Here is an 8,306-nt window from a genome sequence, read left to right as displayed (position 1 = left end):
CTGTGTATAAGCTCTCTGTTTCCACAGCCGTGTTTTACACATGCTGCAAACATCTGAGCTTTCTCCAGTCCTCCTCATTCTCAGCTGCCCAAATTTATTCTGTCAGATCAGCCTCTTCTCCACACACTACCTCTCTCTCTCCCTGCTTTCAGGTCTCCTCCATCCCCAGGAGCACACTAGCTCCACCAATGGCCAGGTGATGGTGGCTGGATCACTAGGATCCATACCTTTTTATATCACAGACAGGGGCAGCTTAGGTTTTCCTTTTCCCCACTCTTGCCCTGCCACAGGCCCTAATAGGACAGTCTCTTCCCCTTGGCTGTGGGTGAGGGCATGTCTTTTCCATGGGGACTGAAAAATGTTTTTGGTGCCTTGGCCGTGTAGCTACTGGGACTATGACCAGGGGCTGGATCACTAGGATCCATACCTTTTTATATCACAGACAGGGGCAGCTTAGGTTTTCCTTTTCCCCACTCTTGCCCTGCCACAGGCCCTAATAGGACAGTCTCTTCCCCTTGGCTGTGGGTGAGGGCATGTCTTTTCCATGGGGACTGAAAAATGTTTTTGGTGCCTTGGCCGTGTAGCTACTGGGACTATGACCAGGAACATATTTACTGAAAAATGTTTTTGGTGCCTTGGCCACGTACCTACTGGGATTATGACCAGTAACATACCTGTTTTCTTCAGAAGGATTGAGCTGCGTATGAATTGGTCCCACCAAGCGTCCTGTTTGCATTTCCCTTGGGAAGGTCTGTATACCTCTATTGCTCCCCAGGATTTATCCTGATTTTTGTTTCTCCCAGGGCTGCTGGCACACACTGGGGAGGGGGGGTATGTCCTGCTCTGTAATGGAGATGTAAGCACCTCTCAGGTTTAAGCCATAACTTTCTACTTGAATAGATGATAAGAACACAGTTTTTGTAAATTCTAAGTGCTGTTTTAAATACATTTTAACTATCCTATCCTGTTTCATTCTTATTTTGGCATACTGGGAAAGAAAACAGTAGTCTTCACCTGATTCAGACTATAGACATTTTCTCATACATGAGACTTTTGTTAAATAAAGGTATCACAAGTGAATTGTGACAGACAAGCATTAGGCTTCAGAGAAGCACTCAAACCTTTAAAAGTTGAAAATTTTGGCATATTTTGGAGGCTAGAAATGCAAAAGGGCAGCATCCTCCTTTGGAAAAGGGCTAAAGGGCTGATGGATTGTTGTAGAGCAGCTCCAGATCTGTGAAGCATGGGGAGAGGAAGGTGTTAAATCCCCTCTTCATGTGCCCTGCATGCACAGCTGCTTCCTTATTTTTTGTGGGTATTTCTCATATGGAGGTATGTGAGCAGCAAGTATAGGAGGTGAGGAGTGTGTGGGTTGAGTATGGTGTGCACCATGAGTTCATTAGCCTGTCCCTTGGCATTCAAATGAGGGACTTGGCTGTGGTCCCCCAACCACTGCTTTTAATATGCATTAGGAAAAGCCACCTCAATGCACTTTAATCTGTCTATCTGCTGCTTGGCCGTTACGCAGTGGTAACTCGCTGTACTCACCTTCCTCATCCTCAGCAGCCTTGCCCAGGCACAGCCTGGCCAATTAGGCCTGTGATCTCCTTTAACACCACCTCTCTGTCCCATCTCAGCTACTATTTTTGTTGCTTCACAGCTAGCAGGGTCTGGCAGCCTTGTTAAGCTCATGGCTGGTAGCCTGATTCCTACACACAATCTTTCATCCAGCACTTCCTACATCCAGTGATTCAGCTCAAAACTGTCTGGAAGATCCAGCTCTTGTTGTGGAGGACAAGCAGTGTAGACTCTCTGGGCTCCAGTTTTTTTTACCCCAAAAGAAAGATTTCAATTAATTTCCAGTCCAGGCATACTGAGAGTTTGCTCCCCATTGCTTCATAGTCCTAGCAGGAGTTCTGCTCTGCAGGAAGTCTTGTCCACAGTAAGAACCTGGGAGCCCTGAACTCACCCTTCCCCCTGGAGATGCCACCACAACCACACAGTGCACAACAGCCTCCCACAAGCCACTTGATGCTTTTTAATTAGCGTATTTCACTTGGACATATGTTTTTCATCTTACATCGCTTGGTGTGGATACAAAGAGGCCAGCAGATGCAAATACATATGACACACAGGCACACGCAGACAGAGTCCCATCATCCCCCAAAATGATGGGGTGCATGGGAGGCCAACAGAGCTGTGAGTGGAGGGATGAGGGTGGTGGTGGTGGAAAGATGATCCACGTCAACTCTGGAAAACACTGCTGTGCTGCACTGTCAGCTGAGTGTGCTGTGGGAGGCAGGGGTGGCTGGAGACCCACAAAAAGCAGTGATGGTGGTGGTGATGATGGGCACGTGTCAGGACAGGTGGGATCCCTGGGACAGCTGGATTATGGCAGCCAGGGAAGGGAGAGAAACATCTCAGATGGATGGTGAGAAGGCAGCTTGGCTCCCAATGTAGCCTTGGCTGGCTCCCATCACTGGAGTGCCTTGGGTAGAGGATGGTGGAGAAAGAGTATCTCCTAGCAGCCCTGTCTGACTGGTGGATGTCTCCATGCAGCATTTCAATCACTGTGAAGAAGGAACCAAGATCCTAAGTCATTGCTACATCCCAGTCAGATATTACAGTCCTTGAGGTCTGGTAGGCAGTGCTGCCAATTCTTGCCTGGCACGCCATGGTGTCAGGACAGCTGAGCCCAGTTGAGCTTAACAGAACAACATGTGACACCCCACAATATGGACTTGTATGAACGTGGTCAAACAGCCCAAGAAAGGTCTCCCACATCTACTGAGATCCATTCAGTGTTAGTGATACCAGCACCAGATCTTGGTGGACAATTGTCACCTCTCCTGATACCCCACACCCAGCCATGTGCTCCTTCGAAGCCTGGATTTTTGGAAAGGCACCTCCGGGCTTCTTCCCCTCCATCCTTCCAGACACGACATGGCTTCAGCCTCCTCTCTGCCAGCAGGTCCCATCTCTGCTCCAAAGCAGGCTGGTCCACACTGCATGGTGTTGGGTGGAAGGTGAGACAAACAGCCAGCAGATAGTACAGCCAATCAAGAATGTAGAAAGGCCCAGTGAAATCAAGGGTCTGCCCTTGCTGTGAGTGGTTCAGGTCCAACTGGGTCTCATGAAGAGCTGTTTTATACAGCAACACACACAAAAGCACAATAAATCATCAGCTGTTAAAACCCAATGGCCAAGTCCATGTCTGAATTACAGCCCAACATAGTCTTTGGCTGCAGACTCCCAAGCATGGGATCTTTAAAACCCCAACATCCATATTGAAGCTTGCAGTAAAGGTCCTCCCATGGTTAATTTGTCTGGGCACAGAGGGCAAAAAAAGACAATTCATCTTCCAAGCTTCACTTCCAGGTGAGCTCTTAAGCTGAGAAAAATGTGACTTACTCAGCCTCTGGCAGTCATGGCTCTGGGGGAATCCCTGGGTGAGGGATTGTTCTGCAGGTCACCCTCAGCCCCGAGTCAGCGTCCAGATATCGTCACGAAATGCAGGATTATTATTTTTCCTTTTTAATATTTTAAAAAATAAATAGAAGAAACAAAAATTTAAAATTTGTTCTTTAAATATTTCCAGCATTGCACGGACAGCACTTTAGTACTCTAGCCTGTTCGATCAGTAGTTTGTTTATTCTGATTCCTAGTTAAAATGTGCTTGTCCCAGCCTGATTTTTCTTTCTGTCCTTCTCAAGAACACAACATATTCTTTCATAATGACAAAAACCCAAGCCCTGCGGTGTTCATTGGACATCTTTCAAGCATGTTATTTCTCTTCAAACCTGAAATTCCCATAACCTCACCAAATAGCTGTTAGCATCCTGATAGCTCTCATATTTAAGGAAAAAAAACCCAAACAAAAACAAAGCAAGCCACACGCACACGCACACACACACACAAATCGTCTTCCAAGAGCCTTTATGATGCCAAACATTAGGTTCAGGCAAACCTCCTGCTGGAGTGTCTTTGATCAGTCACTGTCTGAGAGCAGTGGTGTCCCCTGGAAGTCTTTGAGGTGTAAGATGGAGTCGGGACGCAGGGCAAGGAAGGAAAACGGGAGGTCAGAGATAGTCATCTTCACTGGAAGGGGAGGTGGGATTGGAGCCCTCAAGGTCAGAGTCCAGAGAACTCCCTGATGGTGTTCGGCTCATCTTCCACATCTGAGAGGCAAAGTTTCTCCCCCAGCTGCATGGGTATCCCACAGCCCTCAGCTGCTGAATTAACCCCATGACCACCTGCCAGTGGCTTCTTGCAGTTCACTTGCTACCCTTTGCACTCCTCTGTTTGCTCATGGCTGTTAGCATCTGGCTGATGTACGAGGTCAAAAGATCATCCATCTTGTAGCCCTGAGAGAAGAAAGAATATGTTACTAGCCTTCAGAGCACAGTTTACAACCCCTTGCTGGTGCCTTCTCAACACACTGGCTACTGGCTGTTGACTTTCAAGTTTTCAGGTACATTTTGATCTGAAATGTCACCGTCACAAGGAACACTGTCCAAACATGATTTGCAGCATTGAGATGGAGAAACGTACCCTCCCAGGATGATGCTGAGGCTAGGGACATAGGAACCTCTGGATGGGACATGGATTTTCAAATGGTCAACAACATACTGAATGCCTCAGATTAATGACAAGTAATCCAGTAGGAATTTTTATGCTTCGTGCTTTGAGTTTAAGATAGTCTAGGAGGAGGTTTATTGCTGTGACTGTTACTAGGGTCAAGCTGGGCAAAGGATCTTGGTAAAAGGGCTCAAGAGTACCCTCTGACCCTACATCAGCTTTAGTGTGTTTTTCAGTCCAATGACAGGGAGCAGACCCCCATGCTCCCGACATGGCAATGTCCCGAGCACCTCTGACTTGCTTGTACGTTGGATGATGGGCCAAGTGAGAGCCCTGATTCTTTGAGCAGAGCTATGGGAAATCCAGAAGAAAAAAAACACATCAGGGGCTCTTCTGAGAGAAAACTTTAAGCCCAGAGAATCCCTGAGACACAATTTGCTGCCAAAGTCAGGATTTGGTCTAAATGTGCCCAATAATCTTGAATGCTCCTTACCAGAGAGGTCTCACAGAGCAGCTTGCTTCCTCTCACCAGGTTGCCAATAGTTATATGGAAGTATGTATTGCCACTGCTCCAGTTGGAGATCTTGGTGAAGGGGTGCGTGATGAGAATATCCTGGTGGGAATGCAAGAAGGATACTCAACATGCAAAAGCCTCAACTTTCATGTAGGGCTGTGGGGACATCTCATATCCCTGTTCACTTTCCATCAAAGCAGACTAAGGATGTCTACCGTGATGAGACTCATGGGAATGGCAGTGAGATACAAGACTCCAGATCCTCCAGTGCTTGTGGAAGACTGCCATACTAGAATGGCCACACATGTAGTTAAAGTAACTAGTAGGATCTCATTTACTCCAACTCCTGTCCTAATGTCTGTGAAAGGATTAAGGCAGGAGTGTGTATATCCTCCAGTTACAGGGCTCTAACTATTGATGCTCCTAACCCATCTTCTCTCAAAAAGGGTTGGGTTGGCTCTGTGCAACAGTGAATCTCTGCCTCCAGAAATTTTTCTGTCTATCCAGCCTTTCTAACTAAGCTTATTGAGAACTCATTAAGTTCTGAACAACGTGCTCTTTGGGATGACTTCTGTGAGGGGTTGCGGAGCAGGTTTGAGAACATCTGGTTAAGACCTCAGTTTTGCTTACCTTGGTTTTGGGATCAATGAGGCTGACTCCATGTTTATTGATGGCAATTAGAAGGATTTCTGGATAATTTGGCTCTGTAGTTTGCTGTTAGAAATTAGATGAACCAGTTAGGGGATGGAACAAGCATAACCAGACCCCTTCCTATTTCCTCTCCCCTTGTCTTCTCCTGACAGCACTTGGTGGCCCATTAACTGCTATCCAGTTTATCCTTTAAGAATAAACATAGAGCTCATTAAAGTATCAGCAATAGTCAGGACTGACTAGTTAAGTACAGATTTCCTAAATGCACCGTAACCAGTTGCTGAGCTCCTGACAGCATGAAGTTCCTTGTTCCCTTTGGTGGCCTCCCAAAAGTCAAGCAATCTTGTCACTGGCACAGAAGAGCTGGGACAGGCTAGGAAACTCCAGACATCTCCTCTCCTTTACCAGAATGTTTGTGACTGTGCTCCTTCTCATGCCTGCTTGGACCTCCAGGCCAAGACTACACTGCTCTGTCCCCTTCTGATCTTTACATTCAGTTTTGTTTAGTTTGGTCATTGAGAAGAGGGAGTTGCAATAAGGTCTTCAGAGTACTTGGACAGACTTCATGACTACTGGCCTCTACTGTCTAGTGCTATGGTGGGTGGTCTGGATTTTGTTTGTGGTGGGTGCAGACATATCCCTTGGAAAACCACACATTCCCCTTTGCCCTAGCAAAACAGAGAACAGCTCTTGACTCTTCAGAGCACAGCTACAAGTACAGACTCAATGACTGAGATATGCTGAAGCTGTACAATGCCTTTGTCTGTGTAAAGAGGCAGGACAGCAGTAAGTGTATATTTGCCCTTTACTGATGAAGAGTCTCACACTGTTTCCCTGTTTCATCAGGGTTGTCCCAGTCTGGTACAGACACTGGGACAACCCAGCATCCCTGGAACCCCTCTGTGGTAGGGGTTCCTGACCTTGTCTAAAAGCTGGCAGAGAACACCCAAGCAGAGGAGGTACCTTCACTTCAAAGAATGCTGATCCAAATGTAGGCCACTTGAAGATAATCTTTAGAAAGGCAAGCTTGGCTTCTTCTCTTGTTTTGCCTGCGTGCTTATTGTAGTATGCCACAATGGACTGCAACAGAGAACACAACAAAGATGGAGGGTTTGCACTACCTAGCACGAGGGATATTTGCAGGGGAGGAACATTAGGCCCACAATGATAGAATCATAGAATAGTTTGTGTTGGAAGGGACCTTTTAAAGGTCATCTAGTCGAACTCCCCTGCAATGAGCAGGGCCACCTTCCACTAGACCAGGTTTCTCCAAAACCCATTCAACCTGACCTTGATATTTGGTTCTAGTGTCTGTTATAACAAACACTTAAAAAGTGCTGACTGGTCACTGGACCAGGGCCTGGATCCAAGGCAGGTCCTTCCTAGAGGAGCTGAACTGGTGACTCCATTAAAGGGATTAAAAATGTTGAACCTCCAATTTATACATCAGAGAAGACTACTGAGAGAACTTCAACTGAGAGATGCTGATAGCAGATAGGAAACAGATAGGACATATAAGACTATTTCTTGGCAGTGAGACACGATATTTTAAGGCTAGACTTGTCCGCACCTGTGCCACAGCTCTCCCTGTGTGAAGCAGGAAGAATTAACCCTCTACTCAGCAGTCTGCATTAAGTCACAGACCTTTACATGAGACCATCTCTCAGCATGTGTCCATATGGCAACACATCCACCGCTACAACCACAGTCGCAGGACGAAGAAAACCCACGGCAAGGCATGCATGTACAATTTCTCCTCTTGGTAATGCTAGGAAGGCTGCACCTCTGCTAAGGCTCAAGAGGGACCATGGGTCACTCATTCTGGCAGCCCAACTTCAACAGTGGATATCAGACAGGTCACCCAAAAGACTGGGCTTCTCCCAGCCAGGCCTAGCACATGAATCAATCTGCTGGTTTACCCTTTTCCAGTCATCTGGAGAGATCTGCCGGATGAGGTCCTGAGGCACCAGCTCCTTCAGGAGCTTGGGGATACTGGGGAAATAGGATTTGTCATCCTCAAACTTCACCCGGTAGATGAGAGCTGCCAGCTGCAGGACCTCTTCCCGTGAGCACTTGTGGTAGCCACGCAGGTACTTTGGTAACTCCTGCATGAAGGAAAGAGTAATGGAAAGACAGAGGTGATGGCCATGGACCTTCACCCTCAGATATTAAATGGAGTTTGTGGAGGTATCCAGCCCCTGGTTAAGAGGCTATGCCCTGGGAACATCTGCAGATGGACAAAGTCTTTGCAACCCACTCCTAAATCCCTCCCAGGTCTCCACTGCTATTGCAGAGTCCAGGTGTACCTGGTAGTAGTGGAAGATTGAGTCTGCCATTGAGTCTTTTCCAGGCATTGTGTTGGTCCACAGTTTTTTCATGAAGAACACTTGGTAGGTGAGAGAAGGCACTATACCTGTGCAAGGGAAGCAGGCATGTAAGAACAATGGTGTGAGTACCAGCTGGCAGTCGATGTCTGCAAGCCAGTGGTGCCCATGTGCCATCACAACCTGCAGTGATGAGCACTCACAGAGCCAAATGGGCTCTGACCTTGCAGAGCAGACCA

At 47.2% G+C, this 8,306-nt stretch overlaps 1 protein-coding gene across 1 annotated transcript in view; it reads right to left on the bottom strand.

The window, feature by feature from the left end:
• Positions 1-4,274: 4,274 nt before the first annotated feature.
• LOC103809946 (unconventional myosin-VIIa-like) overlaps positions 4,275-8,306 on the bottom strand; it is a 64,672-nt gene continuing 60,640 nt past the window's right edge. Inside the window, 6 exon segments of the mRNA XM_009082819.1 lie at positions 4,275-4,364; positions 5,072-5,191; positions 5,723-5,806; positions 6,707-6,823; positions 7,663-7,848; positions 8,050-8,156. Coding sequence (XP_009081067.1) covers positions 4,275-4,364; positions 5,072-5,191; positions 5,723-5,806; positions 6,707-6,823; positions 7,663-7,848; positions 8,050-8,156 — 704 coding nt within the window.

Source organism: Acanthisitta chloris, unplaced genomic scaffold, assembly GCF_000695815.1.
Source record: "Acanthisitta chloris isolate BGI_N310 unplaced genomic scaffold, ASM69581v1 scaffold229, whole genome shotgun sequence".
Lineage (NCBI taxonomy): Eukaryota > Metazoa > Chordata > Aves > Passeriformes > Acanthisittidae > Acanthisitta > Acanthisitta chloris.
The sequence above is the reverse complement of the archived record's forward strand: the minus strand, read 5'-3'. Positions and strand labels throughout refer to the sequence as shown.